Source organism: Histoplasma capsulatum (genome assembly GCF_000150115.1).
Source record: "Histoplasma capsulatum G186AR genomic scaffold supercont2.3, whole genome shotgun sequence".
NCBI lineage: Eukaryota > Fungi > Ascomycota > Eurotiomycetes > Onygenales > Ajellomycetaceae > Histoplasma > Histoplasma capsulatum.
Window position 1 is genome coordinate 2,751,479 of NW_025544803.1, and position 12,697 is coordinate 2,764,175.

Here is a 12,697-nt window from a genome sequence, read left to right on the forward strand (position 1 = left end):
GGGGTGCGGGTAAATGCCTGGCCAGAAATTTAGCTATGGCTACAGCTCATCCAACGGGACACTACTGTCATCACATTTGTCAAGTACTTCTTCTTCACGAATGCTGACACCAATTCCCGGTTTGGGCTACATCCAGTTCCTTGAATCCTGCGTCAGGGGCTCCTAAGATCATGACCATGCCAGGCAAACATGTCGAGCGGATTCGTTTCGCTCCTTCGCAGATGCTCCCACGGAGCCAGTTGAAAAAACCTATTAGGGATATCCTTCGGGATACCAGTAGAAGATTCAAGGCGGTTGTGGACATGTACAACGGCCCTGAGGAATCGATAATTTTCGAAGGCAAGGGATCCGTGGACGCTGTGCGCCAGGCACTCAAGGAGGTTGCCCAACAAGTGGGTTCCAAGGTATGCATTTCTGAATATCCGATGTTCTATGACTCCAAGCTGACCACAAAAAACCTTAAAAAAAATTTCTATCTAAAAAGCAATCTGTGTGTGTGCCAATTCCAGCGTCCGCAAGGCCTCATATCATTGGTCGGCAAGGGGCAGTTGTGCAGGGCATCCATGACCGAACTGGTGCTCGAATCAATGTTGCTAGGCCGGGAGAGCCATCACTCGCTGAGGATGACGACGATAGTGTTACTATAGATGTTCGCATTGAAGGTGATGCGGTGGCTGCAGAGATGGCGAGAAGAGAGATAGAGTCAATTTTAAAGGAAAGGTCGTTGAATATCACCTTACGGCTTAGAAATATTTCTCCTGAACTTTTCCCTTTCATTGCTGGTGCCCACAACGTACATTTGAACCAGCTTGAAGAGCGCACGAAAGCACAGATCAAAATCCCACACTATGATACGTGGTCGCGACCTCCTCCATCTGAGGCCGCTGCTGGCCAAGTCAAATTTTCCCCTGATCCTGACAAGCACATTCAAATTTCTGGTGAACGAAGTGCTGCACAAGACGCCCGCGCCGAGATTGAGAGGATTGCTGAGGAATTACATCGACAAATCACAGTTCGACAGCTGGCCATCAATCGAGGACAGCATCAGTTTGTTTTGGGCAATATGAATAGTTCATTGCATGATTTCTTAGCTCAGACCGGCTGCTCGATCGTGCTGCCACCCGCAAACGATGATACAGAATTTTTGACTATCATAGGGCCTCCCGTGCAAATCGAATTCGGAATTAATCGTGTCATGGACCTGGCCACGAGCATGCAAATGGCCAGTATTGATATATCCAGGCAGCACCCTGCAGCGCCTTCTGGTCCCCATGTACACGCCCGAGCTCTAACTTCCTACCTAATGCAACGACAAGCTATTAAGAAGCTCGAGAGGCAATATGATGCACATATTGTTTTGCCTCCCGCGTCAGATGGCCCTGTTACTTGGGAAGTGTACTCAAGAGATGGAAAGAACACCATCCGCGCACGATCCGATATTATCAACCTAATACAGGCTCATCCGCCCTCTAAAGTTGCACCATTGCTCATTGATCCCTATTTTCATTCCCATCTTCGCTCTCGTGTTGGTCCCCAACTGAAGGACAGGTTTGGTGTGCATTTAGTTCTGCCAGAAGACCCGGATAGTTCAACCGTTGTACTCGTATATGAGGGACACGTGTGGGTCGCGGGGGAAAACGAACTACCAAGAATTCGCCCACCGACAAGTGAGCTTTCCGTGTTTGAAAATGCATTGACTGAGGCAAAAAAATATCTTTTTGCGTCTTTGGGTAATCATCACGACATTTGCAACAAATTAGTCGCAGTTCCGTTAAGGTATTTTTCCCTTGCATGTTACTCGCATATTTCTCCCCCATTACCCTAGCCCAATCCCCTATTCGACATATAGGCTTAGCACATATCTCAATTAGGTATCATGATAAACTCCGAAAATTCATCGACAAGCGACAACAAGCGAAGGGAGAGGAACATATCCCTATCGCCGTAAGTGTAACTAGAGAGCAGATACAGCTCCGTGGCCGTGCTTGCGAGGTTGAAGAACTCTCATCTGAAATTGAGATCTTCGTTCTGGAACAACAAAAGGACGATTTGGAGAGGGGCTACACACTCTCTTTTGAGTTCCCACAAAAGTATTCGAATATCTTGATCGGTAAAAGAGGCGAAAATATCAACAATCTCCGAGAGGAATTTGACGTTGACATCAAGGTGGAAAACGGTATAGTGGAGATCAGGGGTCCGAAAGTCAAAGCAAATAATTGCCGAGCCCGGATTACTGCCCTGGGCAAAAAGTTAGATGATGAGACTACATATGTGTTGAAAATCCCCCAACAGTATCATCGCGATTTGATTGGACAAAAGGGCAGCCAAGTCAACCGTCTGGAGGACCGGTATAATGTTCGAATTCAGTTTCCTCGAGTCGCCCGCCTTCTTTCCGCCGACGACCAATCCCTAGTCGAAACTGCAAGTCAACATGGGCACAACCGAAGCATTCGTCCTGCCCAGGCCCCTGACGAAGTTATCATCCGAGGTCCTCGTAAAGGTGCGGATGAAGCTCGAGGAGAAATTCTTAGCCTCTACCAGTGGGTCATGGACCACTCACATTCGGATTTTGTGTCTGTCGCGCAGAACCAAATTCCTATGTTAATCGGCCAAAAAGGTCGCGAAATGGATAGACTTCGAGCAGATACCGGTGCCCAGATTGATGTGCCTAGCGCGAATGACACTCCTGATGCCGTTGGAAGGGTGACTATTAAACTGAAAGGGACAACAAAACAAGTTGCGGACGCCAAGAAATTATTGCTCCAGAGAGTCCAGGAGTTCGATTCAACCGTTGTCAAAACCATCGATGTGGATAAGAAGCACCACAAGGTGCTGATCGGTGGTGGTGGTTAGTGCCCAACTATATATTACCTTTACTGATGTTGTTAGTTAACTTGTAGTAGGAGCCACTATTCGCAAGATTATAAGTGATGCTGGTGGGCCGAGCGATGGGAGTGCAGCCAGAATGGTGAAATTTCCCTCCCCAGCGAGCCCTGATTCTATTATTCGGCTAGAAGGAAATTCTGTGGTTGTACAAAGAATCATTGCGGCAATCGAAGACTTTGTCCGAGAGAAGGACGACCAGATAATAGCATCTATTGACATACCCCAGGCGCAACATCGATTTTTAATTGGCCGGGGTGGAGAGGCTCGACGGAATATAGAGAGCCAGTTCAAGATAGTTCTTGATATTCCAAAACATGAGTCTGGGCGCACCGACATTAACATTAGAGGCTCAAGCGGTGCAGTCCAGGAGGCAAAAGCCTACATTCAATCTCTCGTCGAAGAGCAGCATGCTGATAGCATTTTGGTTCCAGCAAGTTTGCATCATATCATTGCTGAAAACGGTGCCTTGTTCCGCCGACTTCGAAAGGGATATCAAGTCAGCGTTGATCATGCTGGACACCACATCCCACCACGTCCTGACCCATCAGACATCCGCAATCAAATCAACGGCCAGGACTCTCCTCTTCCCCTGATAACTGATGGCGCTTCCACCAACCCTGCCACGCATTCCTGGAAGATGGTGGATCTGAACCCGACCGAATCAGCTGATTTACCTTCGGCAAAGGGAATTCCTTGGGTCTTCTCAGGCACACCAGAGAATGTCGCCAAAGCGAAATCAATTGTTGAAATTTCTCTCCAGACGGCCTCGCAGAATTTTGCCACCGGATATCTGATTCTCCCAGACCCGAAAAATTATCGATTCGTTATAGGACCTGGTGGCAGCACGATCAACGAGATTCGCAAACAAACGAACTGTAGGATCAACGTACCAAAGAACCAGGCTCGAGGCGAGGCTATTCAGATCAAGGGCCCACGGACTAGTTTGAATGTAGCTAAGGACATGATCTTGAAGGCGGTACTAACCAATGGAGGGAGATGCGATGAAACCTCCTGTTGATCATTGGCTGACATGTTTTGAATACTAATATGTATATAGGTTTATATACCAGAAAACAATAGAGCGGGTGTCAAAAACCTTTTAACTCATATTTTCAATATACATTAAATTTAATTTCTTTTTACAATTTAGTAAAATATTTTTATTTTGGTCGTTTTGTTGTAGTTGATGCTTTGTAGCCGAGGAATGTGCACTAGTCCGCAATAGGAAGCCGACGCTCGCCATGCGGTGTATGCTTACTGCTAGGTAGACTGGCCGTGTGACCATGCATGGGACTGGGACCAAATTTTTCCTCAGTCCCATTATTAGATATCTTAGTCCTGGTCCCATATAGTGTTTAGCAAATTAGTCACTTTACACTGTTTATATTATAAATCTAGTCCCAGATCATGTTTTACTAATAAATTAGTGATTCTGGTCCCATTTGGTCCCATTTTACAAAATGGGACCAAATGGGACCATGATTTACCCTATATAGGTTGGCAGCGATAGATAGGTTGGCAGCGGTAGGTAGGTTGGCAGTGGTAGGTAGGTTGGCGGCGATAGATTAGCAGTGATAGATTAGCAGTGATAGATTAGCAGTGATAGATTAGCAGTGATAGATAGGTTGGCAGCGGTAGGTAGATTGGCAGCGGTAGGTAGGTTGGCGGCGGTGGGTAGATTGGCAGCGGTGGGTAGGTTGGCAGCAGCACTAAGCAAGATAGAGGTAATATCTCCACCAATCATATCATCAGATTGATGTATTATATAATCATCAGAATGGGACCAAACTTGAGTCAAAATCATGATCAGTCCCAGATCATGTTCTGATTTTGATAGTCAGTCACTTTACATGGAATATCAAGATTTTTTAGTCCCATTTCACTCATGTTTTGATAATTCTAGTCACTTTACACTCCCATTCTGGTCCTGGTCCCACTAAAATCATGCCAAGAAATGGACTGAGACCAAACCAAACCAAACCAAATGTGTAATTCATGGTCCCGGCGGCCAGTCTACTGCTAGGTAGTGTTGTAGATGGTGATAACAAAAATAATAGTGATAATAAAATCTTCAATTTTTATTGATTTCCAATTGGTCTTTTGCTTCATTTAAAATGTTATATATATATATATTTTTGAATACCTGATAAATTATCAGCTGTACTCTGTACTACTGTGAGTGCTTGTGCAGGTCAGATGCGCACGGGCCACAAACGAGGTATCCGATCGCAAACTGATGTCTTCGCAAGACACTTAATGACTATCTAACATACAAGTTTGAACGCTTGGAATCTGCTTCATTTACCAGAACACTCATTTTCTGCGCCATTCTCCCCTTGCCCCGCACACCCACATACTCACCTTCCTGAGCGACGACCACGACCACTTCGACCTCCCCTATATACTGCCGGAATCATGCTCCAAGATGATTCTCCCGCCGTGGCCCTTTCCGTACCGGTAGCATAATCGGAACAACGTCGCCAATTCCTCCCAACTGCGAGACATATCCTGTGCTTGGTTGGAGAATATATTAGCTTCATCTACAATCCAGGCGACTGTGGTATCACAATGGATCCAGATTGGGATGAGATATCCCGGGTAGCTGTTCCTCCTTCAGGACCCCACGTCTTACCAACTGTCGCGTCGACGATGGCGTTTGATGACACCCAAGAGCTTCTGTGGACAGGCAATGAATTTGTGAGACTACCACCTTGAGCTTCTATCTCAGACATCAGGCTTCGCAGAAGCGCACCAGTTAAATGAATAATTGACTAATTCTTATTCGATCCTGGCTGTTATAGGGGCGAGTCACCTCCTTCTACGGACCAGAGCTGCAAAGGTACACGTCTGTGAAAGCACACCCCGCTTCTGAGGGACCGGTGCGCCAGCTTCTATTCCATGAGAAAGGGGTATTATCAGTGACCTCTAAAAGCGTTCATCTTATATCCCGGCGTGGCCTGACGCTATGGCATCTCTCCCATGAAGAGATGGAAGATCTCCGCTGCATGAGCTTCACTCAGCAGGCTTCGAAGATTCTTGTTGCTGGTTGCCAGCCTGCAATGTTTCACATTGACATTGACAAAGGAACCATTGTCGAGAAGTTAACCACGGAATACAATTACACGATTATGAAAAAGAGCCACTACTTGTGTGCTGCGACTGATACTGGCTCTGTCAATGCCCTGAGCCTATCCGATTTTAGTGTTGTGAAGAGTTGGAAGGCACATGGTACGGTTGTTAGTGATATGGATGCGCAGAACGACTACCTCGTTACCTGCGGCTTTTCGGTGCGGCATCTAGGCTCGCCGATTGTCGACCCTTTGGCGAACGTTTATGATTTGAAAACTTTGACTCCTTTGCCCCCTATCCCTTTTCACGCTGGTGCTGCCTATGTCCGAATGCATCCAAAGCTACAAACCACTAGCTTCGTAGCTTCTCAAACAGGGCAGCTCCAAGTAGTTGATCTAATGAATCCCAATGCTATTAACCTGCGACAAGCAAATGTCACGTTTATGCTCGGCCTTGAGATATCACCATCAGGTGAGGCTCTCGCTGTCAATGATGCTGAGTGCCTCATCCATCTCTGGGGTTCCCCGTCCAAGATCCATTTCAACGAAATGAGCAAGGAAACCGAATTTGCAGACGTTCCTTCACGCCCCCCTTTAGTGGATTGGTCGAATGATACCCCCTTGAACGTGATTGGAATTCCATACTACCATGAACGGTTGCTCTCTGCCTGGCCAAGTCACTTGATTTTCGAAATCGGAAGCATTCCTCCACAAGTCGATCAGGCCATCATTCCATACCTTCATGCTGGGGAAATAGGACACTATGGCCCCAACCCACGAAAGACTCGGAGATATCAAGTTGAAAACACACGCGCGCAGCCAACGGCAGAGCCAACTTTAGCTGCTCCTAAATTTTTAAGCGAGCGAGCAAGGGCTCAAGCAAAGGCCAAATTTGACAGCACCATAAGTGATACGGCCGAAACTTTAGCGAATACAACTATTAATAAAGAGGCAGGTGAAGATCCACTTTTAAAATATGGTAATGTCGAAATCAAGTATAGCAAATTCGGAGTGGATGACTTTGATTTTAGGTCGGTTATATTTTCAAAAACTCGGTTTTGCATCGATGCTAAGTTCCTATCTAGGTATTACAATAAAACTGTATTCTCAGGATTGGAGACGCACATTGCCAACTGCTTCGCAAACTCTCTTCTTCAACTGTTTAAATTTGTTCCGTTGATTAAGAATCTAGCCCTGCACCACGTGGCAACGAGCTGTATATACGACAACTGTCTCCTGTGTGAAATGGGTTTTCTCTTTGACATGCTTGACAAAGCAAACGGACAAAACTGTCAGGCAACAAATCTATTAAGGACTTTTAGCGGTTTCCGAGAAGCTACCAATCTTGGTCTCCTCGAAGAGAACTTGACTACAAAGTCTCTCTCGTCGACCATTCAGTCGGTCAATCGCTTTTTCCTGCATCAAATATCCCACGATTTTCGATTGATGTTGCCTCATTCTGACCAATTAGACCGTACCCTTTCAACTGATGCGGTTGAATCAATCCGTTGCATGCTTTGCCACAACGAGACCGTACGCGCCGGAAATTCATTCGTCAATGAGCTACACTACCCAGTGGTCGATCCCAAACAAACACGACACAATAATTCCTATCGATTTTCAGATATCCTCAAGTCCAGCATTGAACGTGAAACACAAAACCGAGGTTGGTGCAGCCATTGTCGCCGTTATCAACAGGTTTCGATCCGAAAGACAGTTCATAGGATGCCCCTGGTGTTGATGATCAATGCGGCCATAAACAATCCGAGCACGCGACAATTGTGGAGCACACCTGGGTGGCTCCCCGAGGAGGTGGGGTTCCTCCTTGAAAATGGCCGCATCCAATGCTTCGAAGGCGAGGAGCTTGAAGCATGTAAACGGAATGGAATTCCAGGCCTTATAGTATACGAACTGGTAGGACTCGTGGTGGAGATTGATATGCCAGAACATCACAAGCCACACTTAGTTTCTTTCATAAACGTCGCAATATCCTCGCGTAATCTAAATGAAAAGGACGGATGGCATCTTTTTAACGATTTTTTGGTGACAGAATTAAATCGAGATGAGGTGTTTTCATTCAATCAATCTTGGAAGTCGCCTTGTACTTTAGCGTACCAAGTGCAGAGTTCCCGGCATGGTGTGGATGATTCTTGGAAAAGCGAACTTGATACTACCCTTCTGTTCTATGAGTGGTCTATGAAGTGCGTTACCTTGATTAATTTTGTGTTCTCTCCTTGCGTATTTCTCTCCCATGTATCTTCTTTGTCGCTTTTCCTATTACTTCTCTCTAACTTGTCGACAGCAACTATCGTCCGACTGAATCCTGCAAAGTGCTACAATCAGATGAGAAACCTTCGGCGCGAACCCCAGTTGCCTTGGATACCGAATTTGTGGATTTAGAGAAAGCCGAAATTGAAGTCAAAGCAGATGGAACCCAAGAAATTGTTCGTCCAAGTAAAAGCGGACTTGCACGTGTTTCTGTCATCCGCGGCTCTGGCACTGCTGAAGGTGTCCCCTTTATCGATGATTACATTACCATAAAAGACCCGATTGTCGATTATGTCACACAGTATTCGGGTATCAAGCCTGGTGATTTAGACCCACGGACAAGCTCTCATAACCTTGTGCCTTTGAAGGTTGCGTACAAGAAGTTATGGCTTCTGCTTAATCTGGGCTGCATTTTCGTTGGACATGGCCTGGCTTCCGATTTCCGTAAAATCAATATCCAAGTTCCCAAAGAGCAGACTGTGGATACACAGTACCTCTTTTTCCACCCTTCAAAAAACCGCCGTCTTAGTTTACGGTACCTTGCATGGGCCGTTTTCAAGGAGTACATCCAGGAGACCACCATCTTAACCACTTCCGCTACGCCCTCGGAATCTGGTCAAGCTGCCACTGCCAGCACAGTGGCGAATACAACTAGTTCTGAAGGGCATGACTCCATTGAAGATGCTCTCATGGCTCTCCGGCTCTGGAAAAAATTCCAAGAATATGAAGAGGCGGGCATCGTATCGCAAATCCTCGAAGAGATTTTTCGTGAAGGGTTTAAACTAGGGTTTAAACCCCCTTCCCGGAATTCTTCTAATTCTAATCCCCTTACAACCGCCGTGGGCGCTGCTATAACCCGACTTCCTGCCAGTGGTCGCAACACGCCTGATAGATCAATGGTCGGATCTGGAACGGTTAGCTCGGGGGGAAGCGTGAGTGGTAGTACACCGTCTACACCACGGCAATCTTTCAGGAGATCAACCGCCCTTACTCCTAGCAATGGCAGTTTTGCAGGGAGCACCAGCAAAAGACCCGACATTTTTGGGGGTAGCCCTTTGCGATGAGATGTTGGAAATAATGCTATTTGTCAAGCAAATGATCCATACCCAAGGGCAGCATGTATATTCGCAGCGAATTGCTTACAATTCCAAAGTTGAAATTGCTTATGATGGGATCTATATGGCCATCAGGCTCTTGATATTCCATAATTTGTTGCTTGATCGGCGGTTAATTGACTTTATGCAACTTACTGCCCTCTATGTATGTACCCCCATATATAAGCTTACGTAATGAATTTTACAACATTATATTCTTATAATCCCTCAGGAAGCCTTCCGACTTTCCAAAGTTTGAATACACAGCGATGATATGCACAAGATAAAGTCTTGCGAGCCTGAACAAGGCATCTCTGTCTAATATAGTATTCGAATATTCATTTGCTCTTTTTCTAACAGAAAGCGGACGGCTATAGACCCATACAATTCCAAATCCAGATTTTCGGTCCCTTTGATGGAAGTTCATTTTATTCATGTTCCGCAAGATCGAGCAGGCCACTTTCTCCCTCACATTTCACGTGTGCTATCCTGATCTTGGTATATTACCTGACTCTGCATGCGTGAGTTATCCTTTTTGTTGTCCCGCAACCACACCACCACCCCCCGGAGCATTCCTCAAATGTGTTCTTTGAGCCAAAATTTCTGCATCAGTTATGACTGGGTGAGATCAAAGTACGACATGCAGATGCCCAAATCCACCAGATACCACCAGCTTGGAGATGGCAGCGCACAATGTATCGAAGTGCAGCTTTTGGAAATTAAATGGTTTCGTTGATATGGTAGACTACCCCACTACTTTAAGTCCGTGTATACAGCTCAAACAGTAGGCTAGGGACGGGACATTTGGTGTGAGTGTTTGACATCTAGCTCTCGACAATGAATCCTCGATCTCACGAGACAAACCCATTGACAAATGGAACCACTTAAATTCCAAGTCTGAATAAACAATGTGGAGGCTTCACAGGGAAATTGCTAAATCATTTAGATGTTAAGAATGTAGAGAACCAATATCGTTTGCATTGAAATAACAAAAAGGCAGCCATTCGTTAAAAAAAGGAAACCGGCAACCCATACAACTTTTCAAAGGGAAATGACACTAGCACTTAATACACCCCCTTCTTCTACCAGAGCCTTGGCTACACTATCCTCCACGGCCCTGTCAACCCCAAGGATCATCAATGCCTCTTTCTCAGGCACAACCTTATCCCTTGAGTCAGGATGTGCATTAGTCTCACTGCTAGCTACAGCTTTCTCGCCTTCCACAAGGCCCTTTGAGACAGGAGCTACTCCCATAAAGTTGATATTAACTCCTTCCCTCCCCAAGATACTTCCGACAACCCCAATTTTTCCAGGAGAATCATAGTTATGGCAAATAAGTAGGGTACCTTCCGGAACGAAGGATGTAGCAAATCGGCCGAGACGAGATATTAATGGCTGAGACTGTGAGCATGTCCCAGATATGATTTGTTGTTGTTCGTGGGCGGCTTGTACTTCAGGAACAGAACTTGCGACACGAGGAGGAGGGCGGGAGGACGCACGAGAAGGTGGGTGAGCCACCAGTGTGATGAGAGAAGAGTAAGAATGCGAGGTTGGATCACGGGAAAACCGTTCGTTGACAACAAGGCCACGTTCCCTCGCAATGAGCTCGGCGTTAACGATATTTACGTTGATTCCTGCGGTGCTGCTAATGGGAGCAATGAGTCCCTTAATCAAAGCGGCAAAAAGAGGTTTTGTATTATTGGCCATCGCAATCTCTCCTTCGTAGATTAGGTCAAACGTGCTGCTATTTGCGGTGGACGTGGCAGTCGATGTGAAGTGCTGTGTATATAAATTCCCCATTTTCTCCACGAGATGTACGAATGGCTGGAGCTTCTTGTATTCTTCAGGCAAAATCAAAGGAGCATTCACAGCACTTCGAGGCAGGGCACCCTTTAATATCTGGAGAACTTGTTCGCAGACATCCATGGAAACATTCTCCTGTGCTTCAACTGTAGAGGCACCGAGATGTGGAGTCGCCACAACTCGTGGATGGGCGATGAGCCTTGAAGCGCTAGAATCAGCAGCAGGAGGTTCAGATGTAAAAACGTCAATTGCCGCTCCAGCCAAATGATTTGATTCTAGGGCCTCGAGAAGCGCAGCTTCGTCAAATGTCCCGCCACGAGCGACATTTAGTACACGAGCACCTCGCTTCATCTGCGAAAGCTCTGCAGATGATATCATGCCCTTTGTCGATGCGATCAAAGGGGTATGAATTGTAAGGAAATCTACTGTCGGCAACAGTGTTGCAAGGGATGGCAGAAGGCTCACAGACGCAGATTCTGCAACTGCAGCAGAAGCATAGGGGTCCACGGCATTCACCTTCATACCCAGGCCTTTGGCAAGTCGCGCAACTATCAAGCCAACTACACAAAAACGCTGTATGAGGAAGTGCTCTCGGAAGATTCGTATTCAGGATTGAAGCTTAGAAGAATGCAACACGTACCTTTTCCTAGGCCGATAATTCCTAGAGTTTTCCCTTTGATTTCAACACCCACTAATCTACTCCTTTCCCATTTCCCGTTTTTCAGGCTGGAACAACCATCAGGTATATTTCTAGCCATCGACAGCATCAATGCTATCGTATGTTCGGCAGCTGCTCCAACATTTCCAGATGGGGAGTTTATAACCACAATCCCAAGCTTTGTTGCAGCAGTGACGTCTACCGGAAAACAAGAGTGCTGTCAGAGTTATGCTTTAAAGCCCAATGATATAGGGCCATTTGCATTGGAGATACCGTAGACACGGGTATCACGTCCGTGTACTCAAAAGAGCAAAAAATACAAGAGATCAACAAGGAAATTGATTTAGAGACGTAAATGAAATAGTTGCTTAAAAACGGAAAGGAAGTCTCACCAACGTTATCAACCCCAACTCCTGCTCTACCGACAACCTTCAGATTCTTGCCCGCCTGCAACACTTCCGCAGTGACTTTCGTCTCCGAACGGACAAGCAACGCTTGGTAATCAGGGATTATTTTCAACAATTCGTCTGGGCTAAGGTTTCTCTTCTCGTGCACATCCAGGGTAGATTTGAGCAGTGCCAGGCCATCAGGGGACAACTTCTCCGGGACGAGGACGCTTGGTCGGACGGCATCACCTGAGAGCTGAAGCATGAGGGAAAACGGATAGAGGAATGAATTAGATAAAACTAAGCAGGGTCGACTAACTACCCTGGGAAGTTATGGTGGAGCAAAGTACGATCGTTTTGTATACTTGTATGACCGTCAACCGGAAGGTAGAATGGTTGGGGATACTGAAGTATGCTAAGATACAGCGATACAGGAATCTCAAAACGTAGTTAGTTAATTATTTTTGACAAGGATAACAGTAGTGACCACAAGAGGATATGAGAGAAGTGAAGAAAAAGAAAGGGAGGAAGAAA

At 46.1% G+C, this 12,697-nt stretch overlaps 3 protein-coding genes across 3 annotated transcripts; 2 read left to right on the plus strand and 1 right to left on the minus strand.

The window, feature by feature from the left end:
• Window positions 1-170: 170 nt before the first annotated feature.
• On the plus strand, window positions 171-3,987 carry HCBG_03087 (uncharacterized protein; the record flags this gene model as incomplete). Its single annotated transcript, XM_045430136.1, has 4 exons — window positions 171-404; window positions 485-1,776; window positions 1,872-2,848; window positions 2,904-3,987. The coding sequence occupies 4 exons, from the start codon at window positions 171-173 to the stop codon at window positions 3,902-3,904; spliced, it is 3,504 nt and encodes a 1,167-aa protein (XP_045290031.1).
• Window positions 3,988-5,454: 1,467 nt separating this feature from the next.
• Window positions 5,455-9,286, plus strand: HCBG_03088 (PAB-dependent poly(A)-specific ribonuclease subunit PAN2; the record flags this gene model as incomplete). The annotated part of the gene is made up of 3 exons (XM_045430137.1): window positions 5,455-5,583; window positions 5,688-8,155; window positions 8,257-9,286. 3 exons carry the CDS (start codon window positions 5,455-5,457, stop codon window positions 9,284-9,286), a joined length of 3,627 nt encoding a protein of 1,208 aa, XP_045290032.1.
• A 1,071-nt stretch (window positions 9,287-10,357) lies between these two features.
• HCBG_03089 (D-3-phosphoglycerate dehydrogenase) lies at window positions 10,358-12,428 on the minus strand (the record flags this gene model as incomplete). Its single annotated transcript, XM_045430138.1, has 3 exons — window positions 10,358-11,679; window positions 11,760-11,975; window positions 12,170-12,428. 3 exons carry the CDS (start codon window positions 12,426-12,428, stop codon window positions 10,358-10,360), a joined length of 1,797 nt encoding a protein of 598 aa, XP_045290033.1.
• Between the last annotated feature and the right edge of the window lie 269 nt (window positions 12,429-12,697).